General features: G+C 39.0%; 1 protein-coding gene across 9 annotated transcripts in view; it reads left to right on the top strand.

Annotated features, from left to right (window-relative positions):
• Positions 1 to 26,252, top strand: part of ablim3.L (actin binding LIM protein family member 3 L homeolog) — a 125,547-nt gene that overhangs the window by 63,533 nt on the left and 35,762 nt on the right. For all 9 annotated transcript variants that reach the window (XM_018252155.2, XM_041586201.1, XM_041586200.1 and 6 more), the window contains exons 2-5: positions 6,889 to 7,026; positions 14,462 to 14,645; positions 21,827 to 21,939; positions 25,831 to 25,957. In XM_018252155.2, the coding sequence (XP_018107644.1) occupies positions 6,889 to 7,026; positions 14,462 to 14,645; positions 21,827 to 21,939; positions 25,831 to 25,957 (562 nt within the window). The remainder of the gene's footprint in view (positions 1 to 6,888; positions 7,027 to 14,461; positions 14,646 to 21,826; positions 21,940 to 25,830; positions 25,958 to 26,252) is intronic.

Raw genomic sequence — 26,252 nt, 5'->3', positions numbered from 1 at the left:
CCAAATCCTTTAGAAAAACATCAGGAAACTATTTTCTTTCTTAAGTTCATCAAAATATACTTCCCTCTGTTTCCTACCATGTCTACGTTATAGTTGTGTAAGTACTCCCTGTTCAGAAGCCCATCACTTACAGTGCCATATCCGCCTCCCCCAATCAAGGAATGGAAGGTGTAGTTTGTTATCTCCAGCGGGTTCAGCCCTATAGGATCAGCACGAGGTATTTTCTGGTCACTTTCACCTAGTGGAAAAAAGATCCCATAGACCATACTATTGGATATATTACTTATTGTTTAAGCAGTTATACTAGAATTCTTTTGAAGGATATGTATAAAGTATATAGAAATAAAGGATCATGCCAAGGGTCACATGCAGTAATGGTACGAGACCAGTCTTTATTCCTTTAGTATTACTACCCCAGCACGTGCTGCAGCCAGTCAGCCAATCAGAATTCAACAGTTTTCCAACATGGACACGGCAGAGTGGACAGAGGCGGGGTACACAAAGTTATTCACAAACAAATAGATAATGAGGGATAATAGCAGATATTGAGCCAGTGAATGGTGGGAGCAAGATAATGAACTGTGTCCAACATTTAGCCTTTTTGCAAATATATACCATGCATATAATTTCCACACCAGTTAGCTAATTAGCAGATCATTTACATACATAGTGCAGAATGCACTGTTTTCTGAGCAGCCATGCAGAGCGACTCCGTGGCAGTGGCAGAATGTCAGGGGATTTATAGATTGGCGAATGGGTTACTGTATTGGAACTGTTGGCTACAGAGCCATATTATGGCTGACAAGGAGGGCTATTGACAGCAATGCACCAGGGACAATTTAGGCTAATGTCTTCATTGCAGCTGGTGCAGGCTATTGGGCTCTAGGGCAAGTATGTAACAGTAACAATATGGTCTATGGAAGCACGATATGTGGGCTATGGATACACTATAATGGAGAAATAAGAAACTTTCAAAATACAATCAATTAAATATTCTGCATAGTTTCTGAAATAATACGTTTATCTTCACTATCCCTCTCTCAGCAACTGTTTCCCTTCATTCTGTCTTCATGCAGCAGTTGGGTGTCAGTTAGATCCAATATATCTTAAAGGGGGGGGGCTTCTTTTCCTAGCAGATGTATTTCAGCTCATTTAAATAATTGATTCCAGTACAAACAAATTCTAACAAAATAACTGCTTTGTGCACAAATACTGCATGTAGAGAGAAAGAATTCCTGGTGATTTTAATAGTGAGCTCTAATCCATCTTCTAGTCAAAAGGAGCTCCCCTATAATAACATTCATTTTGACATTCAGCTAAATCCCAGTGCTTTTTTAGCAAGATTCCTTATTGGCCAAACCAAAATCTTACAATCAAGGCACTTTAAACACAGAGACAACTGTCTATATGCAATGTAGGGTTTTGATTCATTTCAGTATATGCCCAAATCCTTTCTGGGCATATCCTTTCATGAGGCATTTTCTCTTGTGTACCATACAGATGGTACCAACTGTATTCATTCAACTCACTGGCATTTGGAGTAGTACTGGTGAGAGACATACATAAGCAGCATTTGAAATGTATTTTTTTAAATTTATTATATGAAATAAATCAAATAAAACAAACGCAGCAAAATGAAGCGACATCCTGGTGGAAACTTGATGCAGTCTGCAAGAAACTTGAGCCTTTCGGGGGAAGATTTGTCTTCCAGCAAGACAATGACCCAAGCATGAAGCCAAAACCACACTAGAATGGCTTAAACAGAATACTGTCAATGTCCTGGAAAGTCCAATTCTCAATCCAATGGAGAATTTGTGGCTGGACTTGCAAAAGACTGTTTAATCATTACCCCTATTCACTCTAGTTTTGCAAAGAGTAATACACGTATGGGATCCGTTATCCGGAAACCCATTGTCCAGAAAGCTCAGATTTACAGGAAGTCCCATAGACTCCAAATAATCCAAAATTTTAAAAATGATTTCCCTTTTTTCTGTGATAATAAAACAGTACCTTGTACTTGATCCAAACTAAGATATTATTAATCCTTATTGGAAGCAAAACCAGCCTGTTGAGTTAAAGGAAAACTATACCCCCAAAATGAATACTTAAGCAACAGATAGTTTATATCAAATTGAATGACATATTAAAGAATCTTACCAAACTGGAATATATATTTACATAAATATTGCCCTTTTACATCTCTTGCCTTGAACCACCATTTCATGACTCTATCTGTGCTGCCTCAGAGATCACCTGACCAGAAATACTACAACACTAACTGTAACCGGAAGAAGTGAGGAAGCAAAAGGCAGAACTCTGTCTGTTAATTGGCTCATGTGACCTTACATGTGGTTTGTATGTGTGCACAGTGAATCTTACGATCTCAGGGGGCGGCCCTTATTTTTTAAAATGGCAATTTTCTATTTATGATTACCCAATGGCACATACTACTAAAAAAGTATATTATTATGATAATGGTTCATTTACATGAAGCAGGGTTTTACACATGAGCTGTTTTACTCATTATCTTTTAATAGAGACCTACATTGTTTTGGGGGTATAGTTTTCCTTTAAGTTAATGTTTACATGATTTTCTAGTAGACCTAAGGCATGAAGATTCCTTATCCGGAAAACCCCAGGTCCCGAGCATTCTGGATAACAGATACATACCTGTACTAAATACTGACTGCAAAAACTGCAACAAGTTATTTGGTGTCTGCTTTTTTTCAATGTAATCCATTTAAGCAACTTGGAAAGTTAGCAGAAAGTAGCAGAAAGAGGGAGTTTATACAGCTATCTATTATGCAGAATGATTGGGCCATGGAGTTTTTTTCAATAACGTCCATAATTTGGATCTTCATACCTTAAGTCTGGTCAAAAATATTTAAACATTAAATAAACCCAATAGGATTGCCACCAATCCAGATTCATGCAGTTTAGGTACCATGAAGTACAAGGTATTGTTTTATTTTTACGGAGAATTTTTTTTAAATTATTTTTCTTAAAATCGTCTCTATGGGTGATGGCCTTCCCATAATTCAGAGCTTTCTGGGTATAGGATAGGGATAGATCCCTATACCATTCCCTATACCATTCTATAGATCACTGGTGAGTAGTGATGAGTGAATCTGTCCTGTTTCGATTTGCCGATAAATTTGTGAAAAGCATTAAAGGCAATGGGCATCACATATTTTTTACATGCGTCAATTTTTTTATGTGCGCGACAATGTTTCTCGCTCCAAATTCATTAAAGACATTGGGCGTTTTTTCTTAAGGCAACTTTTTTGTCCAAATGCATTAAAAGTCAATGCAAATTTTTTCTTATGGCGACTTTTTTGTCCCTGCAATATTTTTGTCTCTGCAAATTTTTTCACTGTGAATTTTTGCCACAGTTTCAAGAAAAAATTTGCAGATGGCGAAATGCGGACTTTCTCAGAGAATCCATGGCTGGTGAAAACATTCGCTCATGACATGGTGGGGTCTCAGCATGAATATTGTTTTCAGTTTGGAGGCATACTGAAGAAAAATATACTTATAATACAGACATGACCTGGAGAAAAGCAGCTAAAATGGCAGATGTTCTAAATAACATAACATATTACAACTTTTAATAGCTTATTATGTACTTTTCCATAACTGGCAACTTCATACTTAAGAATGGAAACGTTTTATCCAGGGACAGGGCTTACCAGCAAAAACGGTGGATTTTCAGGGGAATCTGGGAGTCCCTGAGTATGTCTAAGGAGCAGCATTGGACTGGGGGCTCTGGCCCCACTGGGGCTGCCACATCAGGGGCCCCCACACCCCCTGGGCTCCTGACCCTCCCTCCGCCACCTGCACAGGCCCCCAACTCCGCCACCGTCAGAGGGTCCTGCCCCAAATCCCCCTGGGTTTTTCCCAAGTGTGCGCCAGCCCAATCCAACCCTGAGTACTTGGCTCATGTCCTAAAATGCCTAGTTTTAGGGAAATATTCAACTTGTTATTCTCAGGACAGACACTTATCCTGTGCCAGCTGGGTTATGGGTTTATATGCATGATTTGTGTGTGAGGATCTATAGTACTTGTAAAATAAAGATTTATTATAACAAAACCCACACTGCTCTGAATGAGTGTATACAGTAACACAATGAAAGCAAATTATTGAGTTGAAAGAGAGAAATGATTTGCTGATAGCGTTACTTTCATTTTTTTTCTCCTTTCTCCTTTATTTCTGCCCTCTCTTGTAAACTTAATAATCCTTGTCTCAGCTGTGTTTATCAGAATCTGCTAATTAGCTTGATAAACATTACCATTTCTTAACGCCTGTTCTTCAAAACACGCTGCCTCAAATCTCCGAGCAAATAAAACATCCGTCCGTTGTTCTTTTTGCAGATCCCTCGGTAAGAATTGGATGAAGTTATTGGGCTTTATTAATGATCATTTCACTTAATGAAATATGGAAAGGATATTATGTTCGTTTGTGCAGTGGTGTATTATGGAGCGCTACTGTACCCAAAAGTTTCTATCACTAACAAATAAAATAAAATCAAAGCCTTATGTTGTACTACGGGCAAGGGGGTGATCACTTTGATTGTAAGCTCTATGGGACAGGGACCTCTGTCCTTCAGTGTCTATATGTTATTTTAGTATTTATTTACTTATTGCAGTCTTTGTTCCCTTGGTCAGTCCGACAAATCACAAGCTACTGTTCTGTTTATAAAGGTTTGGATCTCAACCAGGGTGATATGAGGAATAGCCTGCTCTCACCAGGCACATGCCTTGCCTTCATAACTGCTCATATTAATACAATCAGACCTTTCGGTGAACTGCTCTTCGGCACAAAAGGTCCCAGTAATCTGTGCAGTGGAATGGGATTTGGGATGTGAAGAAAATTTATGACCCATGGTGTCAGTGACTTCATCACAGCCAAGTGTAGCCCTGTCCCTTTTCTGTTCTATTTCAATGCAGGAGCAGCTGATTGCGCCACCTAAATTTGTTTAAATTTTGATTAAAATACTAAAAAGGAAAGGGGTGATTATAATGTGTTTCCCTATTAAATGCCATGGATGTTCATATAAGAAATTATGAATATAATTGAAAAATGTCATTATTTCATGGATACAGTGAATACAGGATTTGGTTATACCTGCACTAAAACCAAACTCTTCGTTTCAAAGAAGACAGACCCCTTTGTAGCCTAAAGATGCATTAATAGAATGCTAGAGTAGCTGAAATAAGAAGCTCACAATACATTACCTTTTATGAAACCGAATCTGTTATGTAATAAGAGCAGCTTGTTAGAAGAACCACCTACATTTGCAATATTCACAAATTTACGCACCAAGTTTCAGCTAGATTTGGCCAATCCTTAGAAAGCAGTTGAAAAAAATAATCAGACAGCTGAACACTATGCACATGCTCAATGAGTTATATTTTTGATGAAAGGCAGCTGGCCTAATACTTGAAAAGAGGAGTGTAATTCAGGAAGTTTTGTTGTGCATAATGGATCTGGTGAATCGGTATATTCAGATACTAATATTCAATTTGTTGTGTGCTCTGGAAATAGAAAGACAATGCAAGACCGACTGTATTTATACTTCTAATATCCTCATATTTTGCAACAGGGGTTACTTCATTTATTATAATACACAAGTTTCATTGAGTCGTGTGACAGAAATGACATCACTAAGCACCATTTATAAGGATATAATTTACAGGATATTCATGGCTCTTGTGTATTATACGTATATATTTATATATAAAGTGACATAGTACCGCACTCAACAGGAATACTTGTGAAAAAATCAAGATTTATTGATGGATTCATTACTAAATCACTCTGTGCACAGTGCAAATAATCCACTCTACCATTTAAAATGGATTCATGAACCAATAAATGTATTTTTTAAGTTGTAATATTGGTGTGTAGGCAGCCATCTCAGGTCACTGTGTCTGGATATGTGCTTTCAGAAAGAGCCAGCACTTCACAGTGGAGCTGCTTTGAAATAAGCTATTGTTTTTCCTACTCAATGTAACTGAAGGAGTCGCGACTTGAGTCAGCTGGACTTGAATTTTTACTATTGAGTGCTGGGGGCATTTTTAGCAATGCAGGTGTCAGGGAGATGTTATCTTGTAACCTACCCATTGGGGGAAAGGGAGGGGTTGATATCACTCCAACTTGCAGTGCAGCAGTAAAGAGTGACTGTAGGTTATCAAAACACAAGTCACATGAATGAGGGCACATGGGAAGCAAAAAATAGTTATTCTTGTTTTTACTGATTTTACACATCCTTATGGGGGGAAAAACAATCCTATTGGGGTTTTTACTTTTAGGGGCAGATTCACTAAGCTCGGGTGAATGAATTGAGGGAAAAAAACTCGAATTTCGAGGAGTTTTTTGTGCTCCTCGACTATCAAATTGGCGTAAATTCCCCTGAGTAGAATGATTCAAATAGATCGAGCTAAAAAACGGGGCGACTATTCGCCCATTCGATAGTCGAAGTACTGTTCTTTTAAAAATCATTCGACTGCCTACTTCGCCAGATTAAACCTACCGAATTGCTTTAAAAGCCTATGGGAAAGTCCCATAGGCTTTTTTTCTAAATTTTTGATTGAATAAAAAGGCATTCAATCGATCATTCGATCTAATGAAAATCCTTTGATCGAATATTCGATGCTCGACTAATCGCCGGGCAAATATTCGCCCATTCGACTATTCGCCAGCGCGTAAATTCGCCCGAATTCCCTATTGATTCTATTCTCCAGTCGAACTTCGAGGGATTTAACCCCTCGAAATTCGACCCTTGATACATCTGCCCCTTAATGTTAGAATATTTTTGCAGCTTGATCTCTTAACCAGAAAAACATTCCAGATAACATATTCCATATTTTTGTGTTTTTTTCCGGCAGTGCCATATCAGCATAACTCCTACAGTCCTTCTGGGAATTCGGGCCCCATCCAATGTTACCGCTGTGGAGAAACGTGCAAGGGAGAAGTGGTGAGAGTGCAAACCAACCACTTCCACATCCGCTGTTTCACGTGTCAAGGTAAGATTGAGCTGCCTTCATCTGGAAATATGGGGCATTTAATTATAAATAGGTAAGACATTAAATAACTTTTACAAAGACAATTAGAAATAGCTTAAAATTATTACTCATATGAAAAACCAGGGCCCTAACACCCTTACTAAGTGGTAAAGAAACGGACACTCCCACTTAATGGTTGTGGGGGGCAGGCTGTAATTAAAATGATTGACCTGTATGAGCAGCCATTACAAATAGTACATTATTATTTTGTGGATATGTCTCTGGAATGTATGTCTTTTATAAGAATGTACACGTGTCTCTTTATAATACTTACTTGCTGATATTGCATGTTGTAATTGTAGTGATTATTAAATATCATCATCATCAGGTTTAATATTGTGGAGAGAGAATACAGGGGCCAGCAGATTGCATCTAAATAATGAAATGTCTATAAAGCAACTTTATTGTTGTATAAATATTATTCAGTGTCATTTATCACAGCACAGAGACACTATCAGCTCCAGAATGAGAAAGCAGGCACACTTTTTTTTAAAAAAAAACTCCTTTGACAAAATTCAAAATATTAACTTATTTCTTAGATTCACATCATCACTTAAAATTCTATATGTGTTACTTGGACATGGTAGTAATGTAATACAAGTACCATTAGCTCTCTTAATAAACATTTTCTGACCAATCAAAATACGTGTTCCCCAGAGCTGTCTGTTATGGAATTCGTTTTCAGCCATTTACAGTATATTCTATAATTCCGAAATATATAGGGGATAAGGTGCAGGTATGAGATCCGTTATCCGGAAACCAGATATCCAGAAAACTCCAGAATTACGAGAGGGCCGTCTACCATAGACTCCATTTTATCCAAATAATCTAATTTTTAAAAAATGATTTCCTTTTTCTCTGTAATAATAAATAGTAACTTGTATTTGATCCAAGCGAAGATATAATGAATTCTTATTTAAAGCAAAACCAGCCTATTGGGTTTATTTAATGTTTACATGATTTTCTAGTAGACTTGAGGTATGAAGATCCAAATTTCAGAAAAATCTCGAGCATTTTGGATAACAGGTCCCATACCTGTACTGACTGTTGCAAAATATAAAAATGCAAGAAGCCGTCTAGGCTATGACAGCTATAATATAGCCCGCCGTATAGCTCATATATAGTCTACCATATAGACTAAAAGTTGGTCCCTATTTCTATGTTTATAAAACTTAGAAATAGGGATCAACTTTTAAACCCTGTACTGTTTTAGGAGTACATTTATACGATACATATTTGTAGTCAAAGAATCAGCATTCCCCATTAATTTGCATTTGCCTACAGCTCACAATTGTACAACTAATTACACAGAATATTTTGATAAATATCTTTTCTATGAATTATATCATGTTCTAAGTCTGCATTATAGGCAACAGGGTAGCAAATATCCTCCTGTATCAATTTTTTTCAAATAATATCACAGAGATAAATGTTTCAGATATGGCAGCAGCCTTGTGATGTTAGGACAGTGTCACGTGTTGTCGTTTGTACCTGTTTTCCCCTGGGCTTTTCATAGGAAGCATGTCAGTGACAAGAGAGATAATTGTTGCAGATTGTTTCCCGTAATGTTCTTTAGGCTAAGGCCACACTAGGCGATAGCGCCGCGATTTGACTCGCGGCGACTTTTCGCCGCGACTTTTAAGCCGCAATTGCTGGGGAAACTTTTGCGCTGGCGTCTATGGGGAATCGCGAAAAATCGCCAGCATAAAAACACACGCGGCGATCTCTTTTCTATTGTCGCTCGAAATCGCCTAGCGAGGCAATTTCGAGCGACAGTAGAGAAAAGATCGCCGCGTGTGTTTTTACGCTGGCGATTTTTCGCGATTCCCCATAGACGCCAGCGCAAAAGTTTCCCCAGCGATTGCGGCTTAAAAGTCGCGGCGAAAAGTCGCCGCGAGTCAAATCGCGGCGCTATCGCCTAGTGTGGCCTTAGCCTTAGTGATTGTCAGTGAGTACAGCATGCCCCCAACCTCCTAAATTGAAAAATTGATCTTCATGTGTTAATTGCACAAACATCTGGTAACAAACCAGGCTCCAGCGTTTCTAGGCTGTGCCAGATAAATCTTATACAGGTATGGGATCTGTTATCCGGAAACCTTTTATCTAGAAAGCTCTGAATTAGGGAAAAGCCGTCTTCCGTAGACTCCATTTTATCCAAATAATCCAAAGTTTTAAAAACATTTTTCCTTTTTCTCTGTAATAATAAAACAGTATCTTGTACTTGTTCCAAACTAAGATATAATTAGTCCTTATTGGAAGCAAAACCAGCCTATTGGGTTTATTTAATGGCTACTTGACTTAAGGTATGAAGACCCATTATCTGGAAACCCCAGATCCTGATTTTGATAACAGGTCTCATGCCTTCAGATTAAAATAGGAAACTGTTTTAAATGATTTCCCCAGAGACAAATCATATATAAATGTGTGTAACATTATACTTAACCAATCCTATTCTAGAAATCTGCTTCTATGAAGCACACTGCAGCCTTCCCATGGTGTTTGGCAGTGGGGAATGAAGTAACCCACAGCAAGCAATAAGATGGCTTTTAAACACTCGACCACTAAATCCTTCCTCCTGATTGGATGCTGTGGGTGACTAGACCTTTTATTTCATAACCCCCCATGCTTCTCATGTATATGGTAATAAATGGGATCATGATTTTTTTTTATTTTACTAAAGATGAATGCTGCCTGTATACCCAATATAACTGTTTAGAGAAACATTTTTATATAATAGCATAGTGGCTGAACAAAGACATACCTCCGTCAAGTTCAACTTTTTGGTCCAAAAAAGCCTAATCAGGCTTTTTGGATGTTTATGTGATTATTCTGTATCGCTTAAACTTTCAGCTGTGTCAAAAGGGGCTCACAAATGCCACAAAAATATTATAGACATGTTTTTTTTTATTTTTAAGTCCTCTGTGAAGCCCCAAATCGCTTCTTATTATCTAATTAAGCAATACCTGCCTTTTTTATCAAACGTTTGAACCAAGGGATTGTCAGAGATGCCCTTGGTTCTTTTCTCTCATCGGAGCTCATGCAACCGATGACAGATTTTAAAAGCATTTTATTGCAGCTGCTCTTGTGCTAGAACTGCTAGTCATATTAACATATGTGGGCTGTTAGGCTGACAGGGAATGTTGGTGCCCCTTAAACTGTCGGTCATATTTAAGAACAAGTGCTTTGAGATTTAATTATAGCACTAAGTCTTACAGTATTCTTGCTGCAGTCCTAAAGCAAAACCTGAGTGAAGGCATTAAAGGAATCAAACCAGTGGAGAATATTATACTGACCTGTAGTTTCTCATCTGTTCCCTTTCCTATTGCCATTTTTTAATTAGCTACTACTAGGGTTGCCACCTTTTCTGGAAACAAATACCGGCCTTCCTATATATTTATCTTTTTTCCCTATTAATAACATTATTTTTACCGGCTAGGTGGCAACCCTAGCTACTCTGCAGTAACCTTGCCTGGTAATTCCTTTTATTAATTTTATTGCACTAAAATCAATAAAAGCTAATTGCTCATTGGTTGCTGTCGGTCACTGCACTGGTGTAAATTTAAATGTATAATGCCTCATGGGCCCCCTGCACACTAGGGGGACAGACGAGATTGCTGTTTAAGGGGTGGTTCACCTTTAAGTTTAACCTTTAGTATGTCAAAGAATGACCAGTTCTAAGCAACTTTTTCGGTCTTCATTATTTATTTTTTTAATAGTTTTTTTAAATGATTTGCCCTTTTCTTCTGGATCTTTCCAGTGTTCAAATGGGGTTTACTGACGCCATCGAAAAAAACAAATGCTCTGTAAAGCTACAAATGTATTGTTATTGCTAATTTGTATTGTTCATCTTTCTAGTCAGGTCCTCTTCTATTCATATTCTTGTCTCTTATTCAAATTAGTGCGTGGTTGCTAGGGTAATGTGTAGCCTAGCAACCAGAATGCTGAAATTGCAAACTGGAGAGCTGCTGAATAAAAAAGCAAAAACCTCAAATAATAAAAAATGAAAACCAATTTCAAATGGTCTCAGAATATCCCTCTCTACATCATACTAAAAGTTAATTCAAAGGTGAACAACTTCTTTAAAGGCCTGATTGAAGCCAGACAGCTATAAAAGGGGCTTTCTTCCCTGGGAATCGGGGCAGAATTTGGTGAATCTGGGGTGTGGCCATGCTAGGGAATGGGGCTTCAATGTTACTTATGGGCATCCTGCAGAAATGTATACACCTCTTCTCTGTGAGATCTCAATAAGCAAAAGGCATTAGAATGAGGGACATGGACTGTCTACGAAGTCTACAGATTTGTCATATGTTATATAGCAGATATAGGCTAATGAAGCACAGATCTGAATACCTGCCAATGTGTGGAATGATGTTAAATGCCCTACTGCTGATTTAATTCCTTGATCCCATACGGTCGCAGTGCAAATAAAATGTTTTAGTGGTGGTTTAATATAGCAATAAAAAGGACTTTACAAGGTTGTTAAAGCTCAGAATTCCCAAGTGGCAGAAAGTCCCATTTTGTTAATCTGCTCTAGTCTAGGTGCTTTGCTTTCACTCAATGCTCAGTATCTGTTAAAAATACAAAATGGGATACTTTATCAGCATTATGGCCGGCACCAGATACGTTGCAGCATTCAATCAATACGACTGCTGATAAGCATGAATAATTTTACCGCTTGCAATCACAAAACACTCTCTTCTGAAGAACTGAATGAAGAAGGTTTCATTGCATTCCTAAACAGGCAATCATTATGTCTAGTAAAAAGATTTTTTTGGGGGGCAAGAAGATACACTGTTAGTAATACAGTAATACAAAAATGGACTAGTGAATAATAAGCAGTCATTGCATTTAGATATGTTTAAATCATATACCTGATGTAAATGCAAGCAGCACAAATAAGTTCTAACATATTTGTATCCTGTATGCAGTTTATTAAGCGTTGTAGAAATCAATAGGCCTAGGAAGGCTGTACAGGTATGGTATGAGTGAAGTTAATAGTGAAGTTCCGCCACTAGAGTGAAATTCCGCCACTCACCATTAATTTCTATGGGATTTTTATAGGCGTATTTATCAAAGGGTGAACTTTCACTTTCACCCATTGATAAATATGCCTTTCAAAATCCCATAGAAATGAATTGAGAGCTGCGAAATTTCACTCTAGTGGCGGAACTTCACTCTTTGATAAATTTACCCCATAGACTCTATTTTAATCAAATAATTCCCTTTTTTTTAAAAATTATTTCCTACAATTCTATTGTACAGGTGTGGGACCTGTCATCCAGAATGCTCGGTACCTGGGGTTTTCCTGCATAATGGATCTTTCTGTAATTTGGAACTTCATACCTTAAGGGCAGAGACACGCTCAGATTCAGGGAAACTAGTCGTCCAGCGACAAATCTCCCCTTCTTCCGGGTGACAAATCTACCTGAACTTCCTCCTACCAGTTAGAATGTAAATTGCCAGTGGGATGGTAATCGGTGCGCTTCGTTTTCTGAAGTCGCCCGAAGTTGCCTCACGAGTGCGATCCCGCCGTCGATTTACATTCTAGCCGGCGGGAGGCAGTTCAGGGAGATTAGTCGCCCCGAAGAAGAGGCGATTTATATATATATATATATCGCCTCTTCTTCAGGGCGACTAATCTTCCCGAACTTCGATATATATATTGGATCCCATACCTTTATTATTATTCTATTGGGTTTAATTAATGTTGAAATGATTTTTTAGCAGACTTAAGGTATGGAGATACAAATGATGGAAAGATCACTTATCTGGAAAACCCTAGGTCCCAAGCAGTCTGGTTAACAAGTCCCATACCTGTACTAGGGTTTAAAGAATTATTTGTAAATAATCCTATATTATATGTAATGTTATAATGTATATTCCTTCTCAGCATATTTATATTTGCACAGGTAGATGTATCAGGAAAGGGTTGCCGAACATCAGGACATAATTGTTAATTACACTTTATTTCTATGGAACTAGGTAATGTCTTTAAAGGTAATGGCACACTAAGCAGTTCCATTAGTTCTGTCGCCAAATCGAAATTCATCAGCAATCGTTTCCAAACGATAATTGCTTGACCTGTGAGAGCACCTGCAAATTACAGGCAATTACTGTAGGACTTAATGGGGACAATTCAGTTTTATCACAGCTTTGCACCCCTTTGCATGCCGGTACTAATGCCCCCCGTAAATATTTCTGTATGTTGGTTCTGTATAAAGTTTTTAAATAAAGCCTTTTTTTCAGTCCACTAAAATCTTACAAGGGATGCTGGGAACTGTTTCCCAGCAACTGGAGAGTCTCAAATTCGACATACTTGACAATGATTAATTAATGGTGTCTTAGCACCAATGATCTGAATAAGAATTCACTGACGTGTACTATAATTAAGCCTGATGTAAGTGAGTGTATTTGATGTACTGTAGGCATCACACAGCCCTGTGCTGGTGTCTATAACACAGAATCCTGAATCACACTGCCAGATGCAGGGAGCAATAAATCGAGCCTGATCTGTACAGCAGGCTCTCCGTCTTTTATTGCATCAAGGGGGGTCTTTGAGCTGTAATCTTTCATATTCATCACTTCCTATTCTTTGCTTTACCAGCTTTTATTGATTTAAAGTGTCTTCCCTATTAACCCCTTGAGACTGTCTAAGCGGTTTTGCCATATATCATGGAAAAAAACGCTCAAAATGGACAGAGTTTTACAAATAAATATTCTGAGATACGCCAAGTCTAGGAGCAATAGCATGAAGGGGGTCACAGGTGTCTTTTTGCAGTGAAATGGACATAATTTTGTGGAGTTAAGAGTTTAGCGCAGGTATTAACATGAGGTGTATGTTACTATATAAAAAATAAACTGCCCAGGGCCAATACACCAAGCAAGGCAATCATTTTACTCTGTTTAGATTGTGCCCGGTGTTTGTCAAAAGACTTGATTTGGAAATATTTCTCGAAAGTACTTGTTAAGGGCCGTAGTGAAACTAGATAACCTATGGACCTCACACGAAAATATTAACACAATAGGAGCCCTGTGATATGTCATTAAGGAAGCTATTGATTTATTAAGTTGCCACTGTGTCTCGTACAGAATAACCATCACATAAAAGACAGAATGTTAGCTTTAAAGAAGTAATGAAAAAATATTCACTCAGTTGTTAATATTTCCCTAAGGTAAATCCATAAGGAAGATCAAGGTAGCATGGCCCTTTAAAATGGTAGCTGCATTGCTACACAGTTTGCGCATATAAATGGGGAGATGGGAAATTAAATATTTATTTTGCATTTGTTTTCCTGTAGTGTAACTTAATTTAACTGATCTCAGTAATATAATGTAAATGGTATGGTTTTTCAGTAAACCAAATGTGAGCTCTCTTTTTTTTTCTCTTTGCCAACAGTTTGTAATTGTGATCTGGCCCAGTCTGGCTTCTTCTTTAAGAACGGAGAGTATATCTGTACGAGGGATTACCAGCAGCTCTATGGAACCCGCTGTGACAGCTGCCGAGACTTCATCACAGGGGAAGTCATTTCTGCCCTTGGACGGACGTATCACCCCAAATGCTTTGTGTGCAGCATTTGCAGGTATTCGAAAAACCACAGCGCATTTAGCATTTTTCAGATGGAAAATGAACAAAATTAGACTAATGAGTTTAGGGCCTATAGTTGACACCAAAACCGATAACGTATAGGAATCCACAGCCTGCATGGCAAATTAACAATTCATTTAGATGCATAATGCATTGCTGCACATAAATCAGTTCAGTCTGTTGCATGCATTTAAATGAATTGCAAATAAGCCATGCAGGCTGTGGATTCCATATGTGTTCTGTTTTAAAGGGGTGAGGTGGCAACCCTATCAGGGACTACAATTCAGATTTCTAATAAAGTAAAATTGAAAGATATTCTCTCATTGGGTGGCTTATCCATTTTACTGTGGCACTCTGGCACCAAAATTATTTTTTAACTTAAAAAAACAGGGTCACTTATCAAATTAAATTGCTTATAATGAACCTTAAACTTAATGAGTCATGGGCTTTTTGGAAAAAGCAACTGGCTTGATAACCCTGCTGGCTAAAATGCATCACTGACCTGCTTGGCTAAGGAACAAACCCTGAATCATTTAGGGCTCTTACAGAGGAGCGTTTTTAGCTTCGCTCCCCTGCGTTCTGGTTTCATGCGTTCAGCCGCAGGAAACCGGAACGCAGGGGAGCGCAGCTAAAAACACCCGTCTGTAAGAGCCCTTAGAGGCAAGAGTTTGTTTTAGGGCTTGTAAATAGGAACCAGTTAAAGACACAGTGTTAGAAGTAAATTGCTAATGTTTATTGATGTATTTTTCATTTTGTAAGCTTTTAAGTATTTGTAAAAATGCATTTGTCAAGAATGATATTGACTTGCTCTGTTTATAAACCATTAATAAAACTAGAGCCATATTGGATCCATAATGTTTGGATTCAGCAAAATACAGAATACTCCACAAAACATGGGGATGAATACAAAACTAAATTCTAATCCTAATTTTCTTAGATTTAAGCAAGTTCCTCCAACGGCAACCTCCAAAAAAGCAATTGTCACTTGTTATCCTAGGTTTTAAAAACATATGAAATTTGGGTTTGGATTTGCATCAGGATTTTGCCATATCAGAAGCCTGAAAAAGAGCAATTTTGACACTGGATTTGATGCATCCCTAAAAAAAAATAACAACATTTTCTCACTAATCCAGGGAGTCGTGTAATAAACCTTTACCCTCTATTATTACAGACTTCCAGTCATTTAATTTGGAGTGACTCCTGAAAAATAACCCATAGACCATTGATAAAGAGAGGGAATGAGGTTTCCCACTGAAACCCAGCAGGACATGAAGAACTCCATTGACCCCTTACCATCATTTATATATCTATAGCCTATAACGCCAGGTAGAGGGAAGTGGTGGGTCGATTATTCTGAATATCTATTACCCTCCTGAACAAGTTGTGCTTCCTAAGTAAATTATATATTTCCACTCAACCCCATGCCCCTACCATGAGGCCTATGCCCCTTTCTTGGCAACTTTTGACTTCAGCATAGGGCATATTATAAACAGAAATTGCCAATAATCTATTTTCCATTAGGAAACAGTACCAGTTGAAGAATATCTTAGCATTCCAAGTTAGTTGTTTTCTAGCTAAACTTGGAAAGTTTCTCACCCAAACACACTGAAGTCATCTTCTACCACCATAACCTTCTGTAACCATATGCACCCACTCTATATACTAGCATCTCCTCCCATCAGTACCTCCCAAATATAGAAGACTTCTTCCCTTCTTCATACCTTTGTAGCCCCAAATACTCACTCAACCTGCATAATCGTTGCAACATATCTCTGGGAAAATAGTAGCAACCAAACAGATGATATCATTTTCCATTAAGACTTTTTGTTTGTGCGACCCTTTAATATTTGAATTATTGCAGAACTTGTCTTCACTTTGGTCCGGCCGTTTACATTTCGTAACTGGGAATGCTGGCAGCTGCCTCTATAAATGCATTCCAGCTCTAGGGTGGGTATTGCTATTCAGATAAATTCATGATACCATGGATTACACTGCACATTTACATACACACATACACAGTATATATATATTCATATATGTACATAACACTGCCTTCTTTTTAGTATCTTGTTTCTAAGGCTGTGGAGAACAGCCAATAATGCTATTTATAACTACAGATATGAAATAGCAAGTGTTAGCAAATATAGACACAGATATGACAAGGTCTTGATTGCTTTTTAAGACATATGGTACAGTGTTCTCTGGTAGACATGCTGTTCAGCAGATGAAGGGTATATATCTGCAGTTTCTGTTTCTATAAATATTAAGTTAAATATAATGACATTGTTGTTTTTTTATATGGAGCCTAATTTATTTGCTTGCTTAGCTTTAGTCGTATCAGTGGCAGCTGCCATCCTAGTTGTTCTTTTGTGGGCTATCTGATCCATAAGTGTGATGAAACTTTGGACTCCAGTGCCCACATTTTCATTAAAATAGTAGAATGACTGATTAGATTACTGAGCAATAATTATTTTGAAGGAATCATTTCTCCTTAGGACGTCTGCAAATGCAGTGCTTTTCCCCCCGGTGAGATATCTCTTAAACTTCTGTATAGTTCTGTTCGGCACTGATCAGACCTTCCTCTTCCTGCCTTCTGTTCCAAATGCTGGACCTCTTATTGACCCACTGGATCCCTGGAGCTACCTCTACCCTCTGACTAGGCAGTAGATCCCGGGTTCACTTTGCACCCTGCGTCAGTAGGTGCAGCACATTTGTGCCTAAAGAATCAGGCGCAGACATCACTCACTCTGTGAACACTGGAAATGTTGCTAGGCAGATTATAAAACATATTTAGCACAACGGTGCCCGATTTGTGGCAAAGTACATGAGCAGTTGCATCCACTTTGGGGAATTGTACACAATTGCAGTAGGCGCCGCATTACGGTAAAGGTGATTATGGGGGGTACCCAGCTGAATATTTCTATCGAAACCAAATTGTTCTTCTGGTGCCCAGGCTCCCTTGTAGTATTTGCTGAGCTGTAATATGTGTTTTGGAAGCTGACCTGATTATGACCATGGAGACTGAACACCAGATGTTACGCAGCCAAACATGGGGGCACCAATGCAACTGTGCTGCTTTACATTTTCCAAAGGGTTATGGAGAAGGTGTGAGGTGCTCAAATAGTGCAGCCTGGAAGTGGGGAAAGCAGGCCTGTGCAGGAGTGGACTGGTTCAGAGGAAGGGGGTCAGTGCCATAACTACAGGGGTGCAAATACACCAGGGTAGGCCAGAGCCGCAGTAAGCATATCACGGGCAGCAGGGCAGGGGAAATTTTTCAAAGCGCATATCCAGAGGGCAGTGAGCGCAAGTCCATGGGGAGGGGGGGATCCACATACTGCACCCAGGCTTATCAGTGGCTACACCACCCTTTAATCAGAAATTATCTGCATCACCTGAAAGACCCAACAGAGAAACAATATATTTTAGGAGTTGGACAAAGCACACAAAAGTTATACTATGACTCCATGCAGTCCAAGTGTAAACAATCCTGTAGCCTTCAGTGTTACCTATTTTTCATGACTGGCAAGACCAATCAAAGTAAATATAGTATATAAATATATAGTGATTTTGATATCTGTAAAATTTTGCCAAAATGTACAGCAATTGCATGAGAAAAAACTAGAGTAAGCACTTGCTATGAAAATGCTTTTCTGCTTGAGTATATTTTGAGTTTTGTAGCAAAGAAGTGAATGTGGTAGATGACACATAGCTTTGGCTAGCAGTAGTGCTTCTCCCTAACAGGATTGTGATTAGTAAAGCATTGAGTGGGGAGAGGCTGGGAATGCAGCTGTGCTGGCATCTATTTTAGGTCCCTCTAGAAAACAGCTGTTCTTAACAACTCCCAGCTAGGAAATCAAACCCCAATAAATTCTATCCTCATTCCAATTTAAGGACCTCCTAGACTCATTTGTCCAGGGCAGAGCACATATTTACCTTTGGATATCTTGTTTGTGCTGATCTGTTTGTACATTTTGGCTCCTGAAATCTGTGTATGAAGTTCAGAGCTGTGGGAGAAGTCTGCATCAACCATGTGCTCTAATCATTACAGGGATGTTATAATGAGACATTTTTCATTTTCATAACAATAGGAGGAGTGTGTGAATTTCCTTACCTTGTTCCATTTACCAACAAAAAATATGTGCCCGGGCAGTGCCCATAGCAGAATATCAGTGATTAGCTTGGGACAGCCAGCTACAGGTAGAGAAATGAAAGCACATATTTGATTAGATGCCATGGTAAAGTGCCAGTCTTGGTAATGATTCATTAAGTTAAACAGAAGGGAGAGTGTATGCCTATTAGATTTCTTCCTAAGGTTAACCCCCAACCAAGCAGGAATTCCACCATTTCTAAAATTTTTGCTGGGGTCACTATACTAAAGAGGCTATGGAATACTGTATTATTGGAATCAGTGATGTAACTACCAGGCAGCAAACCCCACGCTCAAGAGGCCTTTATTCGGGTAGATTTCAGTATGACTATGCATAATTCTGTGTCTTAAAACCAAAATCTGCCTGCTTGATGGCACCAGATCAGGGTTTCTCTGCCGAAAACACACAATTAGCCTATATCATAGCCCCCATCCCCAAGCCTCTCTGCTTCTTAAACTAGAGGCACAAGCAGGTAGCAAGGGGGCCAGTGGGAGGAGAGTCTGTTCACACTGGGCCAGGTATTTCTACTGAATTTACTCTAATAAATATGCATTGTAGGCATATAAAGCTGTCCATACACAATTTGGCCTTGTTTTATTAGACATCAGATAGGGCCACATGAAAGCAGCATATAACTTCAGATATGATAATTGGCTTATTGCCCATGTCCCTGGCATCTACTTGCTGCAGAGCATTCACAAATCACAAGTCTTGTTATAGCACCCAATGAAATGGTTGCATACAGGTGGGAGACCACTTGGGCTAGTGGTGTATTTTCGTTATAACTTGTGTTTGTCTGAACATCTTTTATTTATTCCTCCAAATATCAAAATATTTTAAACAATTTGGACTAAAGCAATTCCCTAGTTTTACTCCATCTTTTTGAATTCTGTGTTATTACTGATGCTAAAAAAACACCAACTTTGGAACATTTCACACCAGATGGTACAAAAGTGCTGTGCTCTTGAAATAGTAGTAAAGCTTTTGTGAATTTCATATTCTTTCCTATATTCACAAAATTGGAGTAAACTGAAATTGGATTAAGGAATATTATTGGATTATACTGTGTATGAAATTCACAAAAACATTTTTGTACACTTTGGAGTTAAATGTTGCCACAGTTGAAATTGGACGGACTACTGAATATCTCCATGAAAATCTAATGTACAATCTAAGTTTTGTACGTTATGAACAAAATTAAGCAGCAATGGAGGTAATGTTTTGGGTTCCCCCGTGATTATTCACCAGGTTAATTTGATTTTTATTGGATTATAAACGGATGAAAATATTATAGTTGCTTAAAGCTGGCCATAGACGCAAAGATCTGATCGTACGAATCGAGGATTCGTACGATTTTCGAACCGTGTGTGGAGAGTCCCGACATTTTTCGTCCGGCGGAGATCGGTCATTTGGTCGATCGGACAGGTTAGAAAATTTCTGTCGGCTGCCGATAATATCTCTGCGTGTATTGCCGATCGTACGATTTTCAGTGGGAGACTGTCACTAGCTTTGGTCGGACATAGATATCGTACGATTGCTGTCAGGGGCAGAACATTGCTGATCTGTTCTTTAACTAATCTGACTGGTAAGACTTTGATCTGAATGGTTAGTGGCGGGTCGGGAGATGGGAAAGTCCGATCGTACATTGATTCGTACGATCGGATCTTTGCATCTATGGCCAGCTTTAGATAGCCCCATATATGAATCCTGTACAGGGGTGCTTCGCCAATGAGGCAAGTTGAGGCTGTCGCCTCAGGCGGCAGCGCCCTGCTAAGTACCAGGGGCAGCAAAAATGCTGCTCCTGGTACTTTAAGAGGGAATTTCAGGGGGGGGGGCAGCAGCAACTGCTGCTGCCTCAGGTGGCAGAGGGGCCAGGATCGCCCCTGATCCTGTAGAATGCCAAGGCAATGTTCTCTGGGACTTTATACAGGATGATCAGTGTAACCAATCAAAATCTCATGCTTAGTCAGAAGGGTATTGAATTTGCCACAGTTATCATGACTTGGTTCAAACAAATAACATCTTTATCCAGGTAATCAAAGGCATTTGATATCATTTAGTACAGACTAGAAATGGCACCAAAAAATGATAAATATGTATTGTTTATCTTAAGCAACATTAGACCTGTGACAGTGGCATATTCCACATAAATATAAGCTACCTATTGTGTGACTTGATGTAGCCGTTAGGATCCCTTTAAATTCAACATGGTTGCTTAGTGGATCGTTTAGCATGAGCTTAAGCACTTTTGGTATTAAATATGCATAGACGCTCTCTAAACACAGGAAATGCCAACAGAAACATGCTTGTACTCATTCATCATCTACAGCCTAATGCAAACTAGAAGAAAGCATCATTTCATTGATGAATGTAAAATCTTCATGTTACATCCTCTGCAATACCGCTCTTTAAGCGCTCACCTCCGTTTGTGTCTGAACTACAATCCCAAGCTTTCGCTCTTTCAGGGTTTATGGGAATTGTAGTTCATCTCCAGGTTGATAACCCAGATTAATGCCTGCACTAATAATGGTAATCCATCAAGTGACGAATGAGTGTAAGTATTTTTACATTCTCATGCTTATAAGATACAGTAATATATCTGATAAAGATAAAAAATACATTCTAATAAAAAAGAATATGTTCCGTTTTTCATCTGCCCCTTAAGTATCTGTCTCGTTCTGCAGCAGGAATGCTGCAATGAATCCGAGTCGACTCACACAACCTGCCTGGCTTTTCAACACTTCAGGTGCCCCAAGGCACTTTCACAGTGTTGTGAATCCCGGATCAAGAAACCTGCCCATAATATACAATACCTGTCATTGAGGCTCCCTTATATAATAAACATTCATAAAATAGATATAAAATCAGAACTGATTTTTATTCAAATAAAACAAATAAGCAGGGACACCTGTAAACAACCAGTATTTTGTCTCTAACTGTATACACTGTACCTCATTATCCAGGTGAAGCCATTTGATAAATACTGTTGCATGCTAAGAATTTTTTGATATTTCTCTCTTTCCTATAGGAAGCCTTTTCCCATTGGAGACAAGGTGACCTTCAGAGGCAAAGACTGTGTGTGTCAGAACTGTTCCCACTCTTTAGTCAGTGACAAGCCCATCAAGATTCATGGTCCAAGTCGTAAGTTAGAGGAAACATTTTCGCAATTATAGTCTTGAGATTGCATTTTCTTACTGTCAGTTGCATGCCAGATTTAGCTGTAATTTCCCTTCCAGGAAGAAATTTTGGAGACAATCTGCTACTTAACTTGCATTATACTGTATGTATTTATGAATACTGTATTTGTGGGAAAGCGACTAAAAGGCCTTTGATGGAAAAATAGTATATATGTGTATTGTGTATTGATCCTGGAACCAACCATGCAGACACAGGAGCAAGCAAAGGCCAGTGGTTGGGCTGCTTCTCTGCTTTCATTTATACACAGGCAATGAGTCAGCTCTGTGCTGCACTAGATCTAAGGCTAACTTCTTAGTTCACAGCTCTCGTCTATGTTCAGGCAGCTGCTAAAAGGCAGTATGTTTTTGGAACTCTTTTGACTAATATGGGCAGCAATATATATTGCCAAATGAGCCCTAGACTGCAATGATGTGTGGACCTTGTCTACCTAAGTGAGTCTACGTGTGCTGAGAATAAGAACCTAACCTCAGAGGAACTTTTAAGCCGGCTAATAAGGCTTGCCTCTTACCACATCCCAAGTTTCCCATTTATATTTGTAGGAGGTGGTAGGGGTCCATGGTACCATTAGCCTTATAGCTTCAGTGTTTCAGCAGGACCTCCAACTCTTACAGTGCAGGATCTTTCTGTCCTAGCTGACCCCTCCAGTCCAATTGTGCACAGGGTGTGGTGTTATCTGACATGGGGGGAAAGAGGAACTTTTAAGCCGGCTAATAAGGCTTGCCTCCTACCACATCCCAAGTTTCCCATTTTTATTTGTAGGAGGTGGTAGGGGTCCATGGTACCATTAGCCTTATAGCTTCAGTGTTTCAACAGGACCTCCAACTCTTACAGTGCAGGATCTTTCTGTCCTAGCTGACCCCTCCAGTCCAATTGTGCACAGGGTGTGGTGTTATCTGACATGGGGGTAACAGGAACTGCCACAGACACCCTGTAATGCACTGGTAGGCCACCAATATGATGGGCCAAATCAGCCAACACTCAATATAACAATTGCATCACCCTGGAGCGAGTAATATCCTGTCGGCCGTTTACTGCAAACAAACAGTGGCCAAGGTTTAAATTTGGTTCTTGTCCAAGAGTATTTTCCACCCACCCTGATCATTATTTAAACAAGCCACAATCAAATATAGACCAGGAAGGTAATATTGTTGGTTCTCTACATGGGACAATCTGCTTCCAATTTAGTTAAGAAAGTCCTTCTGTGTATGGTCGCTTTTTGTTTAGCTCAGAACCCCTAAGAGCACTGAACGAGTTTTAAAAAAATCTGGAGGAGGGGCAATAAGTTCCTCTACCAGTTAATAACAGATAACACTGCTACCATGAATTATGAGAAAAAAATACACTTTGCTGATATACAAATGAGTCAGAAACAATTAATTCATTTTATGTTTACGCCAAACTTCACATAGCTGCAGGGGCAATTGTTATTGTGAAAACACATTGCGAAAGCATATTTCTGCTTGCCTGAATTAAAATCGATATATAACCCCTTTGTTCAGATTTACACGTTATCTGTATGCTAATTACATGCAAACTCGTTTTTAAAAAAAATTAGAGCGTGAAAATCAACGGCAAAACATTTAAGAAAACAAATGCCCAAAGTGAACGTGTCTACTCCCATAGTAAATAATACTGAGTCATGTGCCTACAACTCAAGTCCCACTACCTCTGCTGTTGAAGGTGCAACCTTATAGATCCTAAATCAGCTGCAGTCTACCAAGTTATTCTGGGAGTTATAGTTCATTACAGGCAGAAGACCATTGAGTTACACTAGGAATGTCCAACTTTTTCAGTTTAGAGATACAGTCTGTGGGCTTTTTTATATATAAAAGAAATGTGCAAAGCCGGTGGACAAAGTGAGGGGCATTTTATCGCTTTATAGGCCTCCAGTTGGCTGTCTGGCTTACATCATTTCTGTAGTAACCTTGACGTTCAGCACCTTGGAGAGCAGATTGCGTATAGTAAATGGCATACAGCCGGGACTTTATTATGTATACCATGGCACCTCTGCATGTGGGAGATAAAAGCTTACACCAATTTCTGGCTTGGCTGATGAAGGTTTTTGCTTTCTAGTCCTAATCTATTTGGAGAGCTACCCCCCTCCACCCCCTTCCACTGCTGCTGTACCGGCTACCCAAAAATATGATCTAGGCAGAAGCACAAGAATAGTGCCGATTCCCTGGCTGCCTTGCCGACAGAACATATGTAGAGCATAGGTAGTATCAGAATCCATTGCTATGCTGTCAGCAGGCGTTGGAGCGTGAAACAGTGGCCATTACAGGGCTCAGAGGCTGGGAGGAGGCAGGAGAATAAATCCAGTAAATGAGATCATGCCCCCTGTGTGTCCCTGTGTTTTTCTCCTCCCCCACCCGTCTTTCTATCACCCTCTGCACCCTCCCTTCATTCTGCATTCTCTCTTCGTTTTAAGAAACGATACTATATATTCTCTTGGCACAGAGTTTTCCTGTTTCCTGTCTCTCTTAATCTGTGTCTCGTCCTGCATTTTCTCTCTGAGCAAATAACTACATCTGAGAAATGATTCCGTATATTGAAGGAATTCTCTTTCCTTTCTCTCTTCATTTGCGTCTTGTAGCACCCTCCTTTCTCTCTTTGTCTCTTGTTCTCTCTCAAGGTTTTCCTTCCATTCCTGTTTGGCTCAGTATTATTCACTCTTCCACCTTCTGTCTCTCTCAACACACCCACATGGTTGCCCTGTCATTCCATTTCTGGCTGAGAATTATGGGAGTTGTAACTTCCCAGCAACTAGAAGGTCACCGGTTTAATGCAAACACAAATATATTTTTGGACTCACTCTCCAGTAGTATAATGCTGAAAGAGAATTATCAGCACGATTTTTAATATTGAACATAGTCCACCGTAGGCTACATCAGGATTCCTTAAATGAAAAGTAAAGCCAAATTTAAAATTGTGTAGCATAATAATAACATTTACAGCCTTTTCATTATTGGCATCTTTGCCATGTACATGAATTAATATTTCATTGTTCATTTTTGGATTAAATTTTCAAGTTTGTTTAATTGAATAAACTGATGTAGTGATTGGGTAATAGTCTATCACTCAGACATTGCATCAGTAGAGACAGTGGTATCCGTGTCCATGTTGCAATAGCTGCTCCTCAGGCAAGATGCTCAGGGGGAAGCAAGCGACTGAGACCTGCTTGCGGCTGTGTCAGATGCATGGAATTATTATGGAATTATTCAGTAGCACAGACAAGTACAAAATGGGGAGTGACACAACATTGAAGACAGTGGTAAGAAAACCAGTCCTGTGGAAATGCTTCTGTTAGTGACAAATGGGACAGAATATGTACGCTTAGCCATGAGACAGCATTGCCTTTTTTCCTTGGCGTCAGGTATTGTTTATTATATTCTCAGCATACAGGACTGCCAGAACATATTTTGTAGGAATTGCAGATAAAGCTTCATACCGTGATAGAAGCACATTCCTTACTGTAAAGGCCTTTCCACAGCGTTCCCAGTCTTTTTGTGCAATCAGCTGTTTATGACAAGATACACATCGTACACTATATAGAAATCCCAGAGTGAGATGTATATTAAGGTTACATATTACTATCCTATAGCGGCCACATGTTGCCTGGAATGTGAGAGCTAAGTGCAAGCACCATAAATCATTTTTGTTGGGCTCCGCTTCTGCTGCCTGCATTATGGAGTCACAAGGAATAAGGCTGTATTTGTTTGATGCTATCTTTAATTAACATCTTTTCTACTAATGTGTTTTTATTGTGTGTCTGTAGCCATTATCAGGGCAGCTGAACGTTTTCCATGATGGTGTATTTTTTTTTTATATATACAGACTGTGCAGGGTGTAAAGAGGAGATTAAACATGGCCAGTCCCTGCTAGCGCTGGAAAAACAGTGGCACGTCAGTTGCTTCAAGTGTCAGACGTGTGGCATTGTCCTGACTGGAGAATATATTAGCAAGTAAGTTACCATGTTTGAGAAGGAAGTAATAATACTTATTTTACTTATTTTTAGGGTGAAAACTCTAGGTTAAGAATCTCTGAGGAAAAGGCTTGGTAGGATTTAGCAGTATATAAATTGTAATGAGAGGTTTATGCTAGGGATACACTGAATTTAGGATTTCGTTTTAAACTAACCAATTTATTTTATAGCTCCGCACAACAGAAAATTACAATATTTGATAGCAGGCAGATTAAATCAGTTTTTAGACAAGTACAAAAAAAAAAGTGAATACCCCAAATCATTGATATTAGTC

This window comes from Xenopus laevis, chromosome 3L, assembly GCF_017654675.1.
Source record: "Xenopus laevis strain J_2021 chromosome 3L, Xenopus_laevis_v10.1, whole genome shotgun sequence".
Taxonomy (NCBI): Eukaryota; Metazoa; Chordata; class Amphibia; order Anura; family Pipidae; genus Xenopus; species Xenopus laevis.
The sequence above is the reverse complement of the archived record's forward strand: the minus strand, read 5'-3'. Positions and strand labels throughout refer to the sequence as shown.